The sequence below is a fragment of the Phocoena sinus genome, chromosome 8, assembly GCF_008692025.1.
Source record: "Phocoena sinus isolate mPhoSin1 chromosome 8, mPhoSin1.pri, whole genome shotgun sequence".
In the NCBI taxonomy this organism is placed as follows: domain Eukaryota; kingdom Metazoa; phylum Chordata; class Mammalia; order Artiodactyla; family Phocoenidae; genus Phocoena; species Phocoena sinus.
The window spans coordinates 37931297-37950796 of NC_045770.1; the positions used below are offsets into that span (position 1 = coordinate 37931297).

At 42.2% G+C, this 19500-nt stretch overlaps 1 protein-coding gene across 3 annotated transcripts in view; it reads left to right on the forward strand.

Annotated features, from left to right (window-relative positions):
* Positions 1-19500, forward strand: part of MAML2 (mastermind like transcriptional coactivator 2) — a 375229-nt gene that overhangs the window by 240557 nt on the left and 115172 nt on the right. For all 3 annotated transcript variants that reach the window (XM_032640348.1, XM_032640349.1, XM_032640350.1), the window contains one exon: positions 375-1880. In XM_032640348.1, the coding sequence (XP_032496239.1) occupies positions 375-1880 (1506 nt within the window). The remainder of the gene's footprint in view (positions 1-374; positions 1881-19500) is intronic.

Sequence of the window (19500 nt, forward strand, 5' to 3'; positions counted from 1 at the left end):
GCCTGTGGCCGTGTGGGTTATGTGTGCATGCATGTGGAATAGTTTGGCCTGTTCCAGAAAACAACACCACTTTGGTGATTAATCGTAAGCATTATCAATAACTCCCCATGACATGTGAAGGATTCTTCATCCATCGGCCAACGTACCAATCATGGGAACCTCTATGACCTGTCACCCCTCACTGACCTGCTCTTCCAGAAACATTTTGCTCTGTTTGTGCTACTGTAAGTTTCATTATATTCCAAACTGGGCTTCATTTGTGCCTCCTCCTATGTGTAAATGGAAAAAACATTCAAATATTCTGTCTCTTTTGACTAAACGCATCTTGAAAAATATCTCATGTTTTGTTTTCTTATTCCCCCTCTGTCTTTCAGCTCCAGGGTTCCTTGAAAAGAAAACAGATAGTTAACCTGTCCCCTGCCAACAGCAAGAGGCCTAATGGCTTTGTCGACAACTCATTCCTTGATATCAAAAGAATCCGTGTTGGGGAAAACCTCACTGCAGGACAAGGGGGCCTCCAAGTAAATAATGGACAAAGTCATATGATGTCAGGGACCTTGCCCATGAGTCAAGCACCCCTGAGAAAGACTGCCACGCTGCCAGCCCATACACATTCTCCTGGAAATGGTGTGTTCAACATGGGCTTAAAGGAAGTGAAGAAGGAACCGGGAGAGACTCTCTCTTGCAGCAAGCACGTGGACGGTCAAGTGACCCAGGAGAATATTTTTTCTAACAGGTACGGAGATGACCCTGGAGAGCAGCTGATGGATCCCGAGCTGCAGGAACTGTTCAATGAACTGACCAATATATCTGTGCCTCCCATGAGTGACCTTGAGCTTGAGAACATGATCAACGCCACCATAAAGCAGGACGACCCGTTTAGCATCGACTTGGGTCAGCAAAGCCAGAGGAGCACTCCCCGGCCGTCCTTGCCCATGGAGAAGACGGTGATCAAAAGTGAATACTCACCCGGCCTGACCCAGGGCCCCTCGGGCTCTCCTCAGCTGAGGCCCTCATCTGCCGGCCCTGCGTTCTCCATGGCCACCTCGGCCCTCTCCGCTTCCTCCCCGATCCCTTCGGTCCCTCAGAGCCAGGCTCAGCCCCAGACGGCCTCAGGAGCAAGCCGGGCCCTGCCGAGCTGGCAGGAAGTATCCCACGCCCAGCAGCTCAAACAGATCGCCGCTAATCGTCAGCAGCACGTCCGGATGCAGCAGCACCAGCCGGCCAGCTGGCCAGGCCTGCCCTCTTCGGCGGGGCCCTCCCCAGGTCCATTTGGGCAGGAGAAAATCCCCAGCCCCTCTTTTGGCCAGCAGCCATTCAGCCCCCAGAGCTCCCCCATGCCGGGGGTCGTGGGCGGTGGCAGCCAGTCGAAGGTCATGGCGAACTACATGTACAAGGCCAGCCCCTCGGCCCAGGGAGGGCCTCTGGACGTGCTCCTGCAGCAGAAGCCTCAGGATCTTAGTCGGAGTTTTATGAACACCCCACACACAGCCATGGAGCCCCGACATGGCGGCACCAAGCCTTTGTTTCATTTTAACTCAGATCAAGCCAACCAGCAGATGCCTTCCGTTTTGCCTCCCCAGAGCAAGCCTCCTCTCCTGCATTACACCCAGCCGCAGCCACAGCCGCAGCAGAGCTCGATTTCAGCCCAGCAGCAGCCGCAGCCACAGCAGCCGCAGCCGCAGCCGCAGCCGCAGCCGCAGCCGCAGCCGCAGCAGCCCCAGCCGCAGCCGCAGCCAGCAGCTCAGCCCACCCAACCCCTCTCGAGCCAGCCTTTGCTGAGGTCGCCGTTACCACTTCAGCAGAAGATCCTGCTGCAGAAGATGCAGAATCAGCCCATCACAGGACTGGGCTACCAAGTCTCCCAACAGCACAGACAGGTAAGGGCTGTGCTCCTCCCAACGCAGAGTACCCAGACACCATTCAGCTTGGTCCTGTTGCTTTGGTTACCATTATGTTTGCACTGGGACAGAATCGAGACCACAAAGACAGCGATGGTGCTGACAGATGCCTCTGAGGACCTCATGAAGGTTCACCTGGGGCATCTGGAGGCAAGAGCATCTTCCTTCTAGAGCATCACTGTCATTGGGGTCTGTTGTGATCAAAGGCTCTTGCTTAAGAATGTTGCCTTAGAATCCATGCCTTTAGTGACAAGTCCAGTTGTCAGTTACATTCTGATATGCCCATGCCTGGTTTATTTGTTCAGTCAATAAATCAGTCATTAGGTCGGCATGCATGCCCTGAGTACCTACCGTATGCGTGAGGTTGTGACTATGCTGAGTATAGAAATAAGGCCAGACGTGATCTTAAGAGTGTTTAATGACAAATCTCCACCCACACCAACCAACGGAAATGCCTAAACTTCCAACCCATCATAATGGATCCTGCTGTGATTCCATGCTGGTGCATGAAGGTTGAGTATCCACCTTAAATGAGACATGTTCTCTGTCTGCAAGTACAGTCTGGAGAGGTCGACAGGCTTTAAAAACTATCATTTTAATACTGAGTGGAAAGGATAATGACGTGGAGCACAAAGCTTGGGTATTTACTGAGCAAGGGGAAATCAGGAAAGGCTGCCGGAGAAGGTAATGTGTGAATTAAGTGTTAAGGCATGAAATTGTCATGACTACCAACAGAAAAAAATCTGTGGTTACCTTATATCCTGTGGTTAACATAAAGCAGAGGTTTTATTCTGCCCCAAACAGGAATCATATGAAGAGATAGCCCTGTGTCTCCAGAACACACACTGGTGAATCAGTGCCGATCCCCAGGGAACTTGCAAGGAAAAATTCTTCCTGGAATAAGTGAGGGAAGGCAGGCAGGAAGGCTGAATGTTGCTTTGTGCATGTAACTTGACAGATCTGCGTTAGCGTCCAAGCACAAAGACAGCACGTTACCTGTCAAAACAATGTGTCAGGACAGTATGACGGCACAGAGCCTGGTTCCAATCACATTCCTAGAGTAGTTTGTATGGCTACTGCCCAGAAAAGAATGCCACCAGCACCACAGACTGTGGGCAAGCTAACCTTTGCCTTAGATATATGCCAGGAGAAAACTAGACTCAACTAGGATTCGAGAGCTGTGTCCCAAGTAAACTTTCGGCTCTTAACCACTTACGAAGTATGTTTTTCTAAATCGTAGATTATGAAGAATGGACTTGGAGTAGAGTTATGTGTACATTACAAAGTTCCATTTTTAGCATGGGTAATTTGGGGATGGTATAAAAGCAAACAGTATTGTGGAACTACTTTCTAATATTCTGTGTAGCCGCTATGCTGTGGGTGAATCTGGATTTAAATTCTAACTCTGACATTCTAGCTGTGTGACCTCCAGCGAATCAGTGAGCCTCTCTAAGCCTCAGTTTCCTCACCTGTAAATGAGGATGATAATGTACATCCTAGGATTTTGGGAGAGTAAGTGATGTATCTCTCAGGTGGGGGTCTAGAATAAAGTTGGCTATTATTGTGATTATCATGGAAAGGGCCATACATGATATCAGAATATTTTTCAATATGCATTACTTTTATGTAGGAAGCCCATTGGAGTAAGTCTCAAATTTTTTCATAAGCAGTACTAGAGAAATAAAAGAGAACAATCTTTAATTCTGTCCAGCAATATGGTGAGTGGGTAGCGATTTACCTTTCCTGGGCCCGAACTTCTGACCATAAAAATGACCATAAATAATGAGATATTAGTAGAAGTTAGCATTTATTGAGTATTTACTCTGTAACTGGCATAACCTCTTCCCCCCTTGATTGTGGTATCTCATTTTACCCGTATAAAGTAATTACCATTATTCTCATTTTATAGGTGAGGCAAATGAGGCCCAGAGAAGTTAAAATGACTTTTCCAAAGTTACACAGATAATAAGTAGCAGAGCCAGGATTCTGATGGTCTCCTTTGAAGGTTGTACTCTCAGACTTGAGGCTATACTGCTCACAAGAAGGATTTGCTGGGAAATGAATGGCCATTTGTAGATCATTGTGAAATTCTCAAAAGAAATATTTCTTAGAATATCGAGCCATATTTGCATAATCTACATAGTAAATTAAGTTTTGGGAGGATAGAGAAAGTCTCAAATCTCTAATCACCTTCAGAGCTGTTAAAGAAAAGAATCAAAAAATATCTGTGTGTCACTTGACCTTCCTGAGAGTATTATGAAGCTTAACCAAAATAAGCAATTTACGATAGGAAATATAGCTCTTTGGTACCCCATCAGCCCTTCTTTGGGAGCCTTCCTGCCACCTCCAACATCCTCTGTCTTGTTTCTGCCTCTGTTGCTCATATCAACAACTGTCCACCATACTTCTGACCCCTTAGTCCCCATGCCAGCTTCCAGGACCCAAGCACACCAGTGGGTGCTAATGACCAATCCACAAACATCTTCCACTGCCTTAGATATTTTGTTTTTACTTTTCCCAGTGTGTATGACACTTATGATGCCAAGATAATTTTCATCTTTTCAAGAAGGCCCTCAAAACGTGGTAGAAATGGTGGTGACATGTCCAGCTAAAGGCCTCTTCTATACAGACAGGCAATGGCCACTCAATCAAAGCCTTATCCCAACCTTGTCAATTGAACTATATTGTCAATTCCGGCTCAACAATTCCGTGAAGTGTGACTCTGAAGTGTTCTGTGTCTGAGTTGTGAGCAAGTGTATCAGAGCTTTGTAGTCAAATAAGTGTTACCCTCTTGAAAGCACTCACCTTTGAAGGGGTTGGACGCATTCTAGTAATGGTGCTGTTCAATACAGTTGCAGAGTTTTTCTCTAGGGATTGTCTTCAGAGCTTTTAGCACATTGAGTGGATTGTTATCAATGCAGTAATATTCATCTTGTTGGGGTTATTTTTGAAAACAGTCAAGCAGAGTAATGCTGCTTTGGGTCAAAAAAACAAAGAATAACTATGATGGGATAGAACCGCATTTCACGTTTGGTTTGTGAACTTTCCCTGAAGGCAATAAAGAAAGTAAATGAGTTGCTTCCCAAGATGATAATTTTGAGAAGTAATTTTCATTTGGATGTACATATTTCTAGGTTCTTCCATTTTTATTGTCTCATCCGGTATATTGCTAAGTATTCTAAACTCAGAGAGAGTAGTTTTAACTCTGCCATTCATAGTAGACAGTACAAATCTGTGTTCTCATCTCAGATTAGCCAAATCACTGATACTCATGACCAAAGCCATAGGAGGGAAGGAAATTAAGCAATTCTTAAGTTTATCAACTAAAGCATCCTGAACGAAAACAGTAGTCACGAATTTTTTTTCTGCTTGTCATACTCACTTTATGTCAAACACAGCAAGATTTACTAGTGGGATATGTTAATTGGGACAGTCTAGCCTTGGGAACGGTGGAAATCTTGGTTCTCTGCTACAAAATGATAGATTGAATTTGTTGATCAGTTGTTTACAATTTACCCAGTAGACTGTGCAAAGATGGCCTTCTCTTCACCTTTCAGAACTCTGAACCCAGATAGGGCTGCATGCTCAGGCAGAGACTGAAATTGGGGGAATTCATATGTCCCTCTCCCTTTATTGGGTACCTGCCCGCCTCTGCTCTCCTAGATGTGAATGGCACCCGAGAGATAGATGCAGCATAATCGAACTGTTGGAGACATTTTTATTGTTCCATGCTTGGAGTAGTTTTAAATAATCCCTTCTCTGGAGACTGAGAGAACAAATGGTATTTGATGTTTCACAAAATGTCTTCAGCAACTCTGTCTTGCTAGTGTGTGGGGCTTGGCAAATGGAAATACCTCCTGGCTATAATTTTCGTCTTTTTCCGATTGGAAGGTTATGGGAGAGGGCAGGAGAGGGATGTAATGCATGCAGTTCTGATTTATCTTCAAGTCACTGAATACTTGTTTTAAGGTGTGAAAGAATTATTGGTTGACCAGGGCTCATGAGAGTTCAATCCAAAGCCCTAACCTCTTGCACTAGAAAATGGTCTTTTTCAAAGCTGTATAATCAGACACTTAAAAGTGTGAATTTTTTTTTTGTAACATTAGAGCCATGAAACTCAAGTGGATTCTATATTTGGTTTAGAATTCTCCCATCTCTAAAAATTCTGAGAGGGAAGGCAGCCAGTGAATGGATAGTTTGTTATGACCAAAACATAAATTTGTACATTTCCTTTTTAGTTTAAAGCCAAGCTCCTCAATCGTATATTAGGAACCTCACCCCACTCTCTCTACCTAGCCAAGTTTATCCTTCAGTGCACTATATATCAACCCTTGGCATAAATCAAGCAATGTTCTCCTCCCTTCGTCTTTAAGTTAATCTTGTGTATAGCTAACCTTAAAGATGAACACTCAGAAGATTGTTTCCCAGTTGGTCTAGCTGAGGGTGGAGGGATGAGGACTCACTGTAGCTGTCATATACTGACAAAACTTCTAAATCCTTATAATTGCCCAGAGAAAGTGCCAGAGAAGAGACAGAACCTTCATTCAACTGGGAGTGCCTTTTCTAATAGGAAAATAATTATGAATTCAGAGTTCTGCAACAATATAGCATCCAAACCACCCCTTTGCTGGGGGCTAGGGGTTGGCTAAAGGGTCAGCCAATTAGGCTAGTGTCTGGATTTGATTTTAGGGACAGAATCAGGTGAGAGGAAGTCAGGAGCATGAACGGCCAAAGACAGAACCCAGCCAGATTCCTAAAAAAGCTAGGAAACAAAATCAGTCAGTATACTCAGAACCGAGGAGTGAATCTAAAAGATGGTTACAAACCCATGATTTCGTAAGTGACCTAAAATCTAGAGTGTAGTTAGGATAGAGACCCAGGAGATGCTAGGTGGTCATTACAAATGACCCTCGACCATTTGGTGATTTCCATTATGACTTACCTTGGCTGGATTATGCTGGCAAAAAGGAAGAGTTCTGATACAGATATACTGAGGGCTGTTCATGGCAAACCAGGAGCATTTTTTTTTTTTATATTTTCATTTTATCTTTGACATTTCATCATTTATCTTTTAAGTTTACAAAAGAAACAAAAATTTGTTTTTAATACTCCATGAAACTAGTGCTAAGGCCAGGATCCAGAGTGAATTTCCAGACACACATGTTAATATAATTTATACTGAAGACTTTTTTTTTATTGGAGTATAGTTGATTTACAATGTTATGTTAGTTTCAGGTGTACAACAAAGTAAATCAGTTATACATATACATATATCTACTCTCTTCTAGATTCTTTTCCCATATAGGCCATTACAGAGTATTGATTAGAGTTCCCTGTGCTATGGAGTAGGTCCTTATTAGTTAACCATTGTATATACAGTAGTGTGTATATGTCAATCCCAATCTTTCAGTTTATCCATTCCCTGCCTTACACCCTGGTAACCATTTAGAAAACCAGTTTGTTTTCTACATCTATAACCCTATTTCTGTTTTGTATATAAGTTCATTTGAACCCCTTTTTTAGATTCCACATATAAGTGATATCATATGATACTTGTCCTCCTCTGTCTGACTTACTTCACTCAGTATAACAATCTCTAGTCCATCCATGTTCCTGCAATGGCACTATTTCATTCTTTTTTATGGCTGAGTAATATTCCATTGTATATATGTACCACATCTTCTTTATCCATTCCTCTATTGATGGACACTTAGGTTGCTTCCATGTCCTGGCTGTTGTAAATAGTGCTGCAATGAACATTGGGGTGCATGTATCTTTTGGAATTATGGTTTTCTCTGGATATATGCCCAGGAGTGGGATTGCTGGATCATATGGTAGCCCAATTTTCAGGTTTTTAAGGAACCTCCATACTGTTCTCCATAGTGGCTGCACCAATTTACATTCCCACCAACACTGCAAGAGGGTTCCCTTTTCTCCACACCCCCTCCATGACCATCATCAAAAAGTGTACTGAAGACTCTTTTTTTTTTTTTTTAACATCTTTATTGGAGTATAATTGCTTTACAATGTTGTGTTAGTTTCTGCTGTATAACAAAGTGAATCAGCCTTATGCATACGTATATCCCCATATCCCCTCCCTCTTGTGCCTCCCTCCCACCCTCCCTATCCCACCCCTTTAGGTGGTCACAAAGCACCGAGCTGGTCTCCCTGTGCTATGCAGCTGCTTCCCACTAGCTATCTGTTTTACCTTTGGTAGTGTATATATGTCAGTGCTACTCTTTCACTTCGTCCCAGCTTACCCGTCCCCCTCCCTGTGTCCTAAAGTCCATTCGCTAGGTCTGCATCTTTATTCCTGTACTGCCCCTAGGTTCATGAGAACCATTTTATTTTTTTTTAGATTCCATATATATATGTGTTAGCATACAGTATTTATTTTTCTCTTTCTGACTTACTTCACTCTGTATGAGAGACTCCAGGTCCTTCCACCTCACTACAAATAACTCAATTTCATTTCTTCTTATGGCTGAGTAATATTCCATTGTATATATGTGCCACATCTTCTTTATCCATTCGTCTGTCCATGGACACTTAGGTTGCTTCCATGTCCTGGCTATTGTAAATAGGGCTACAATGAACACTGTGGTACATGACTCTTTTTTTTTTTTTTTTACATCTTTATTGGAGTATAATTGCTTTACAATGGTGTGTTAGTTTCTGCTTTATAACATAGTGAATCAGCTATTCATATACATATGTTCCCATATCTCTTCCCTCTTGCATCTCCCTCCCTCCCACCCTCCCTATCCCACCCCTCCAGGCGGTCACAAAGCACCGAGCTGATCTCCCTGTGCTATGTGGCTGCTTCCCACTAGCTATCTACCTTAAGTTTGGTAGTGTATATATGTCCGTGCCTCTCTCTCGTTTTGTCACAGCTCACCCTCCCCCACCCCCCATATCCTCAAGTCCATTCTCTAGCAGGTCTGTGTCTTTATTCATGTCTTACCCCTAGGTTCTTCATGACATTTTATTTTTCTTAAATTCCATATATATGTGTTAGCATATGGTATTTGTCTTTCTCTTTCTGACTTACTTCACTCTGTATGACAGACTCTAGGTCTATCCACCTCATTACAAATAGCTCAATTTCGTTTCTTTTTATGGCTGAGTAATATTCCATTGTATATATATGCCACATCTTCTTTATCCATTCATCCAATGATGGGCACTTAGGTTGTTTCCATCTCTGGGCTATTTTAAATAGAGCTGCAATGAACATTTTGGTACATGACTCTTTTTGAATTATGGTTTTCTCAGGATATATGCCCAGTAGTGGGATTGCTGGGTCATATGGTAATTCTATTTTTAGTTTTTTAAGGAACCTCCATGCTGCTCTCCATAGTGTCTGTATCAACTTACATTTCCACAACAGTGCAAGAGGGTTCCCTTTTCTCCACACCCTCTCCAGCATTTATTGTTTGTAGATTTTTTGATGATGGCCATTCTTACCAGTGTGAAGTGATACCCCATTGTGGTTTTGATTTGCATTTCTCTAATGATTAATGATGCTGAGCATCCTTTCATGTGTTTGTTGGCAATCTGTATATGTTCTTTGAGGAAATGTCTATTTAGGTCTTCTGCCTATTTTTGGATTGGGTTGTTTGTTTTTTGGATATTGAGCTGTATGAGCTACTTGTATATTTTGGAGATTAATCCTTAGTCAGTTGCTTCAACTGCAAATATTTTCTCCCATTCTGAGGGTTGTCTTACAGTCTTCTTTAGGGTTTCCTTTGTTGTGCAAAAGCTTTGAAGTTTCATTAGGTCCCATTTGTTTATTTTTGTTTTTATTTCCATTTCTCTACAAGGTGGGTCAGAAAGGATGTTGCTGTGATTTATGTGAAAGAGTGTTCTGCCTATGTTTTCCTCTAAGAGTTTTATAGTGTCTGGCCTTACATTTAGGTCTTTAATTCATTTTGAGTTTATTTTTGTGTATGGTGTTAGGGAGTGTTCTAATTTCATTCCTTTACATGTCGCTGTCCAGTTTTCCCAGCACCACTTTGTGAAGAGGCTCTCTTTTCTCCATTGTATATTCTTGCCTCCTTTGTCAAAGATAAGGTGACCATATGCATGCGGGGTTATCTCTGGGCTTTCTATCCTGTTCCATTGATCTATATTTCTGTTTTTGTGCCAGTGCCATACTGTCTTGATTACTGTAGCTTTGTAGTATAGTCTGAATTCCAGGAGCCTGATTCCTCCAACTCCATTTTTCTTTCTCAAGATTGCTTTGCCTATTCGGAGTCTTTTACATTTCCGTACAAATTGTAAAACTTTTTGTTCTAGTTCTGTGAAAAATGCCATTGGTAGTTTGATAGGGGTTGCATTAAATCTGTAGATTGCTTTGGGTAGTATAGTCATTTTCACAATGTTGATTCTTCCAATCTAAGAACTTGGTATATCTCTCCATCTGTTTGTATCATCTTTAATTTCTTTCCTCAGTGTCTTATAGTTTTCTGCATACAGTCTTTTGTCTCCCTAGGTAGGTTTATTCCTAGGTATTTTATTCTTTCTGTTGCAGTGGTAGATGGGATTGTTTCCTTAATTTCTCTTTCAGATTTTTCATCGTTAGTATATAAGAATGCAAGAGATTTCTGTCCATTAATGTTGTATCCTGCTACTTTACCAAATTCATTGATTAGCTCTAATAGTTTTCTGGTAGCATCTCTAGGATTTTCTGTGTATAGTATCATGTCATCTTGTACTGAAGACTCTTGACTGGCAAAATTAGCAGGAGGGATTTTGCTTGTGTCTTGTTAGTGTTCTTTGGTTTGTTCATTTTAACATGAATACCAACTCTGTGCCATATATAAATAACCCAAATGGTAGATATTATCCACGCTTTTTTCATAGATGAGGACACCGAGGCTTAGAGGGGTTAAATAACTTGCTCAGAGTTGCAGTCAGCACTGGCCCAGTGCTAATAACTACTATGCTGCCTAGGTTAAGGAAATAGGTACAGGTGGTCTGGGTTGTGCTAACAGAGCCTTTTTTGTGATGTCTGTTTGAAATTTCACTGTTGTCCACATTCCCAGGTTTTTTCTACCTCAGGCAAAATTTAAGCCAGTTCTGATGCAGTTGCCTTATCTCAATCCACAGATCTCTAGTCTCCTAGTCTGCCCAACTTGGAGCCGGGAACTAAAGATTCCAGGCTAACCTGAGAACTGATCCATTCTTCACTCTAGCAATAGCTTGTATTCATTCATGCAAAAAATATTTGTTGAGTGCTTGCTCTATTTGTTGAGTTCTGGATACTGATACTACAACTGAGAACAAAGATGAAGGTGTGATGTAGTAAGGGAAAAATAATTTTTTTAAACTTTTTTTAGATTATAAATAATCAGAATGTTTTCAAATTGAGCTATTTTCATCATATTGCAGACTTATTCTTGCTTCTGTTGCTAGACTGATTTGCTCCTGGGCTTCCTGGTACCTCTGATCCATGATAAAAATGGAAAAAACCCAAGGGAGTGGATATGTGATTTAGTTTTTAAAGCAAAAAATCCAAAGTCTTTGTTATATTTTTTTAAGTGATAAAGAAAATTCATTCACTCTCTTTTTCTTTAACATCATCCATCAAGATTTTAGGACCTGTTTATGGTCACTGTTAGAGGTTCACAATAGGGTAAAACCATAATTTTTGCATTCATTCATTCATATGATGAGAATTTATTGAGCACTTACAATGTGCCAGGAATTGAAGACTAAAAGATTAAGTGATCCAAAGAACCCTCCTTGCATCCATCAAAAGATCAGGAAGTCATGGTTCCTCTCCTCAATGAGCTTTTGATTAGAAGGAGACATCTGTCCATAATACTATTGGATTCCCATTGGGTATGCATACTGCATTGTCCTTTGCTTAAATCCACTTTATGTGGTAACTGAGCCCAAATGATCTGGGCTTTTCCCCTAAGTTTTCAAGTTCAACTTTGAACATGTTACTTTAACCTTTTAAAGAATAGAACTCTATTTGCTAGATATTCCACTTTCATTTCTATTTCATTTTATCTTCCTAGTATGCAATAGCTCAGTTCACAATAGACTGAATTGGTGTGAAGCAACAATTAATTCCTGTGTCCCTCAATACAGAAGTAAACACAATAGCAAGAAGAACATGTTAGCCTTGGAATCATAATCCACAGGGTTTAAATCCACAGTTAGGGGAATGGCTTCTGTTATTCTCATTCCTCTCATTCCAAGGTCTTTGTCCATGCCTTGCATCCGTCCATAAGAGCTGTGCATTTAAAGCATTAGTGGGTAATTTAGCCTGTTGAATACCAAGTTTCTAACTAGGGAAAAGAGGGGTATGAGGTTAAGAAATAGATTTGATCCTGGAGAGGGAAATGCAAGAGGGTTAATGGAAAATATGACAGATATTTAACTGTAATGTGCATTAATGTAAGTGACTCAAACAATCCCCTTTGCACCCATTCCAATTAGTTTTGCCTTTTCTAATCAGATGTCAGTTGGTATCAGTTTGGTGGAGGGGGGCGGTGGGGTCTTTTTGTGAAATCAAAAGGAAGCAAAAACCCATTTAGCCAGTGTGCTAATCAGTACGTGTTCATATCAATGGTTAATTAAAGTCAGGCACAGAGACTTGAGATTCAGAAGGTGTTTACCATAAGAAGTTCTAGGTTTGAAACAAAAGACCACACAAATATTTAGACTTCTAGGATCAGAGCAATGTAACGTGAGTGAATCATCTTACTCTTTTACATTGTGTTGCAAGCAAGGAAGACCCAACTTACACACACACACACACACACACACACACACACACAGAGCCCAGGCAGCTCTCCGGATGCTAATTAGAGAACTCTGGATGAATATTTGCATTTTATGCAATGAATCTGAACAATAAAGTGGCACCTTATTCTCCAAGCAGTAAATGGAGTAGAGCAGAATAAAGGGAGGCCAGTGACTACACGCCCGTGCATCCTGCAAAATCAAATTTCAAGGTCCTTGAGGATGAAAGAATGGGGGCGGTTGACCTGTTTCCCTTTCTTTCTGCTGCTAATTCCCTCCACTCTGAATCACTGGCATTTTCCAGTTTGCTTTTCACAGGAGCTTAAGTTCAGCTCCACCTTTAGGAAACATGAACTTCATAAACAGGGAGCTTGTTCTGGCCCTATGTCTTGTAGCCCACACGCCTGTGTGGGTGAACACAAGAGCGTGTGGACCTCACGTTCTTGTCTTTGGCTCACATCTCAACTTTATGTCTCTGGTTCTTTGTCCAGGACCCCCTCCCCTTGTCTATCCCCTCTCTTCTTTTACCCTTTCTCTACAGACCAATTTTGAACTCACCTCTTTTCCCTGAACTCCTTTGAGACCCGTTTTATGGCAGGCCTGGAAAGGGGTGCCGAGGACATTTAGCCACTGGAGTTGTTATTGGCAACAAGGGTGAAGACACTTTTCCTGGAAAAGGCTGCATGTTGGGGAGAACCTGATGAGCTGGCAGCCCCGCCTCTGTGTCCCGCAAGCCTCTGGCACAGGTGAATGAAGTCTGAATGGGCACACCCATGGGAAAAACATTGCCCCTGTCGCATCAGGTGCTTGCTGACTGGCCTGAGTCCTTGCCATCTTGCCAACCTGCCCGTGGAGTGAGCATTCTAAAACAGGAATTTAACCATGCCTGTCACCTGCCTAAGCCCCTTAAGCGATCTTCATTTTCTCATAATGAAATCCAGCTCCTCCCATGGCTTTGTGTGACCTGGCTCCTGCCAAGCCCTCCAGATGGATTGGTTTCTATTCCCAGCTTTCTTCTTCCCTTAGCCCCATGCTGTCACCTGTCTGTGCCCCGCAGACTCCCATACACTGTGCCCTCCAGCTCCCTCCAACAGAAGTCCTGAAAAGTACCCTTTCACCCTCAGCTCTACAAACATGCCGTTCCTTCTTTCTGGAACATTCTCCCGCTCTACTCTGCCTGGCTAACCTAACCCTAAGCTTTCTCAGTCTCAGCTAAACAATTTCTTCCAGAAGGTTTCCCTGGCCTCCCAATCTGGATAAGCTCCCATTCTGTATTCTCTGCTAGTTGCCTCTACTTCCTCTCTTTCAACAGCTATCACCCCTCATATCTCTTTGTTCTTGTGTGTCTTCCTCAACGAAGCAGCGAGCCACTTGAAGGCAGGGATCGTGTCCATCTTGTTCACCCTTATACTCCAGTCCCTAACATGTCTACTCTGTGGTTGGCACCCACAACATTTTTGCTGATGAAATGAGCAGCGGAGTTATACCATTGACCCTTTCTTCTGTTCTGAGTATTTAAGGTCCCCAACACATCCCCCCTCTCCTCCTCAGAAGGTAGAAACAGGAGCTTGCCCTTCTACCTTCATCTATACCAAGTCTGCCCTTAAGACATTTGCCCATGGACCTGGCAACAGCTCAGAGAATTCACTCTCAGCTGCTCCATGGGTTAAAACTGTGGAAGGGGATTCGACAGAAGCACTTTTGACAGAGGCTGGACTGACCTATATCCTGGGGAATCATGCAGATAAGAGTCAGTTATAAGAATTTTATCAACAATACTCCACATGATTTTTTCTTTCAGAAAACATGTATGGAACATCAATAATTTACCAATAATGACCAAACACAATCCCTCTTCATAAGTAATTGAAAGAAGCAAGTGATTATAATGTAGTGTTATAAGGTTTCTGATAGAAGTCACTGTAAGGTATTCTGAGAGCACAGAGATGAAGCACTTAGTGTAGCCTTGGGAACCAGAAAAAGCTTTCTGGAGGAGGTATTATCTCAGTGCCTACCTCAAGGAAGACTAGGAGGCAGTGAGGGGAAAGGGAAAAGGCCTTCCAGGCAGAGGCTGAGTTCTTTTGGAAGCTTCCAAGTAGTTCAGTGTGGCTGGACTGTGGAGTGCAAGGTCAGGAGAGGAGAGATGAGACTGGGGTGGTAAGCAGGGGCCAGGTCATGAGGGGCCTTAAACACCATTATAAAGGAGGTTAGAAATTCATCCTGAGGGCAATAGAAAGTTGTGGAGAAAAGTGTACAGGTTGTTTATAAACAGAGGCATAACTTACGCCTACCACAGAGGAGTTGCGAAATTCAAACCTATTGAATGTTAAAGAATCAGATTTGCTCTTCAGACAAGTTACAGTATAGGGAATATACCGGAGGGGCCCAAGCCAGGGGCAAGGAGACCTTCATCAGATCTGTATGTCAAGAACATTTCAGAGATTTGAACGTGCAGTTGCTGTGGGCCCAGGCAGCTCCTCCCTTCTGCCAAGAATGTCCCTGCCGGTTCACGGGTCCTCTGTCCCATTCTCCCCCTTGCCTCTCACACTTGGCTTCTCTATGGCCAACACTGGACTTCTACTTTTGCTCCAGAGGACTTGGTCTATCCGTTTAGTCTCTTATATCTTCACTTTCTCCTTTCTACCTTCAAGCTTGCTCAAGCCCCCAGCATATTTCCAAAATAACTTCCCATCAGCCCTCCTACCTCTGTGAGCCCCAATTTCCCAGTTACCAGGCTCAGGACCTCTGCATCAGTATAATTCCTCTCTCTCTTCCTTAGACCACCTTCCCAGGTACTACTACGGAGGCCACTGATAACCATCCACACCTCTTTCTCTTCTCCGTGACCACTGCCACTGCCCATGTGCTCACATTATTGCAGTGCTCCCTTGTCGCTCCCAGTAATGGGCTGGACAGTGTGTCTAAGAAATTCTACCTTGCTCCACACTCCTGGGGCTGAGCCCAGTGGCTGAGCTTCCAGTTATCTTTGTGGCTTTGCCAGGCCTCCCCCTTGGAATTACAGCTTTACCCAAGATCCAGTCCCTCCCTGAGGCTCCCTCCACTCCACAGGACCAGCTCTCCTCCGAGTGAAGGTCTTTTGCCCGACCACTACATTTTCCCCACTGGCTGCAGCATCCTGTCCACCCGCTTAGATAGTTGTGAGATGTCCTGGAACCCTGGCCCTCTCCATCCCCTGCCCGAAGTGCCCATGTTGCTGTAACCGCCCCTCCTCAAGCTGTGAAACAGGTAAAGTCCATTTCTTCCCCTTCTAGTGTGTACAACATAGTGAAAAAACTCTTCCAGTACACTTCTTACATTGTATTATACTTGTTTGGTCCAGTGAACTGTGAATTCGTAGTGAGTTCGGACACTGAAATTTCCCTCCCCACTCCGAACTCACAAAGCATTTTGCATCACTCATTGCTTTCAACCTTTAACTGTTGGTAAGTTTGTGTTTTAACCCCTGCCCTAAGTGGTAAGCTCCTTGAGACTGGAGTCTGTTTATCATTCATCTTTGTACCTCCAAGGGCTAACAGAGAAAGTTCCAACATATGGATACAGAAACAGAAAGAGAGGAGGAAAGAAGAAAATAAGGAAGGGAAAGTCATGGTGCGAACATTGTAAATCAACCATACTCCAATAAAAATTAATTTTCAAAACACTCAGTAAACAATGAACAAAAAAGAAGCTGTTGTGTGTGTGTGCATGTGTATATATGTGTGTGTGTGTGTGAGAGAGAGAGGGAGAGATAGGCTGTATGGTCTTGAAATCAAAGGAAAATAAATAGGTTTGAATAATTTCTGATATCAATCTGAATATAAAATGTACGTTATTGAGAACTTATACATTGCTTACTTCATAAGCATCTTAATGACCATATAGCCATAATGACCATATAGCCTTGGCCACATTACTTAAATTCCCTGAAACTAAGCTGCAACATCTGTAAAGTGAGAACAACAACACCGATTTTCCAGGATTCTTGAACACATTCCATGGAATAACCCGTAAGACTTACAACAAATACAAGGCTTGCACCTGGTAGGCAATTCACAAGTGCTGGCTTGCTTCTCTTTGCAAAATAAGGACCCTCAGAACCAAATCCATTCAAACAATACAAATTAAATGTTAGTAGACACTTGCAATGGGTGATTTCCAAAACTGAACTCTCATTTAACTCTGCGTTTCCAGGCAACTAAGGCAAAAAAGAAATCATGTAGGGATATAGGGGTTCTTTTTGCTGTTGTTGTTAACATAAAAGAAAGCCTGCAGGTTCATCAATGGAAGTTAACTTTTTCCTGGATGTGAATTCAAAGGTACATTTATCACTGGGGGAATTAGGTAACATGATGGACATCTTACACTGGAAATTTTGCAAGGACACTATGACACTATTTATCTTGATGTTTCTGTTACTAAGCTGCGTTATGAAATCTGAGGCCAAAATACTAGCTTTTAATTCAGTGAATACTTTTCCCCAGGAAGCTGAGATAATGTGGTCAGATTAATGTTTTCTAAGACTCTGTTCAGTGGTTTTCACACCCTGTTTTAGCAAGAATACTTCTTTCCTCCCCTCCCCCTTTCAGGGTGTCCCTTAGGCACCTCCCCAGAATTTAGGTTCCTTCAGGGCAGAGATTATAAACCAGAGTTCTGGCTTATCCCAAGAGTAGAGTTTAGAGACCATATAAGAATGTATAATTTAAATTCCCATTAGACTGCCTCAGTCAAATATCAATTGTCTCAAATGAGTCTCTGGCAAACCCCTGCATAGTATAAAGTAGATTAGACCTGTGGAATGTCTACCTCAGAATCAGATTTCAGAGAGACTTTTCAAATCCATTTAAGCTATAATCTTCTCCCTCCATATAAAACAAAACTATAAACTCCAGATGTGACCCCTCTGTTCTTCAGACCAAGCTCATTAAAAATCACCATGAAAAAATTCAGCAGTTGGTATAGTTATTTATCATCCAACAAAAACTTAAGCACCTCCTGTATACAGAAAGCCATGCCAGCTGCTGTAAGAAATATAACAAACGGATCTGCTGTGTGGTAAGAGCTCCATGGGAATGAGAAATACAGCGCGTGAATATTCTGGAACCAAACTTGTTGCTGAGTATTTTACCTTGAGTAATCAGACCTTGTTTACTTCCTTTCCTACAATTTTATTCTATAATTCTGAATTTTATGAGTATAAAATATAATTACCGTCCTTATTTTTAAAATTTTCATTTTTATCAAGGTATCATGCACATAATTTAAAAAGACAAGCAGTGCTAAAATGCAGAAACCATTCACTGGCACCCCGTCCCTCACCCTTAGTCTCTAGAGGAAACCATTTTCATCATTTTGAGTTGCTTCTTCTGGTATTTGCCGTCATATTTCTAAACTGATCCGTAACTTATACCTCTTGATTTATTCATCTTAGGTGCTACCTACTGCTTCTTATTCTAATGGATGAAGATTTTAGTTCCATTTACAGCCTTTCTCCCTCTCCCCCTTTGCCGCATCATGGCCATGTCAAAATTTTGCTTGAGCTCATATCAGTGTCTTCAGGGTCATGAAGAGGGAAATAATGTTTCCTGCTAAGACAGGTGGTATATATAACTATAATTCGTCTCCAGGAGTGAAGTGTCCAACATTGTTTTCATTTGTGAAGTTTCTCTGAATCTCTGGCTAAGTCTTTTCATACCATCCAACAGCTCTGTAAAACATCTCAGTACATTTTCCTCACTATAATTCCTGTCAGAGAATCTCTTTGCTCCGTTTCTTTTCCTGGACGTGTCTCCCCAGGAGCCCTCTGTCCCCACCACGATCCTGACGGGTGTTCTCTAGGCCTGCTGATACACCATCATCCTAGGCCTTACTGCCACCATCCTGGGAATCCCAGGATGGGATTCTTTTGTTTCTCTGTTTATTTATTTACTCTCATTTTGGTGGACTATGTCTGCCAGGAGCTCCCTGACGAAGGGTGTATGAGAGGTAAAATCTTGAAACCTTCAGAGAAATCATAACCCATTTAAGGAGATAAGAAAAAAGAATTCAAAACATGAAGAAAGACAATTGTTGAACATGGATAGTGTCCTAGTTAGTATACTTGGTGCTGCAGAAAGTGCAAAGAAGGGATGAGAAAGGAGCCCTCAAGTATTGAGCACCTCCAATGAGCTAAGTGCTCTTTGCATGACATTCTTAAGAAATAGGAATCATTTTCTCCTCTTTATATATGAGGAAGTTGAGAGCAGAGTGGCTTACTAATTTGCCTGCATCACACAGCTCTCAGGTGGCAGAACTGGAATTCAGTTCCAGAATTCAGATCATGTTTGTCGGCTTCTAACCAGCTCCACACATTGTGTCTCTTAGCTAAAAACATGAATGCAGAATCCCTGCCCTCAAGGAGTTTGCTCAACCGTGTCTTTAGTGCAATGTCAGACAATTCTCTGGCCCAGTATACTGACTGCCCTTTTACTTTCACGTATGTATTTGTTTGCTGTGTGTGTGTGTTTGTGTGTGTGTGTGTGTAATTTAATTCTGGTTAATAGAACATCTATTTTCATAGTCCCATGTACATCAAGGTTTTTTTTTTAATATTTTTCTGTGAAATTCTGTAACAGAGCTATTGCCAAAGGAGATTTCAATTCTTTATCCCCCTTTATTTATCAGGGCTTAGGCAGTTACAGTCTGATCTGGTTACAACTGAAAACATGTTAGTGGTTTTGCCCTTCTCCCTGGTGGATTTTGGTTTCTATGCCAGTCAGTTCACTGGCTGACATTTATCACATGTAGCTCCTGCCTAACAGACTTCCAGGGTAACTAACTGTGTAGAAGGAATGATACATACTTC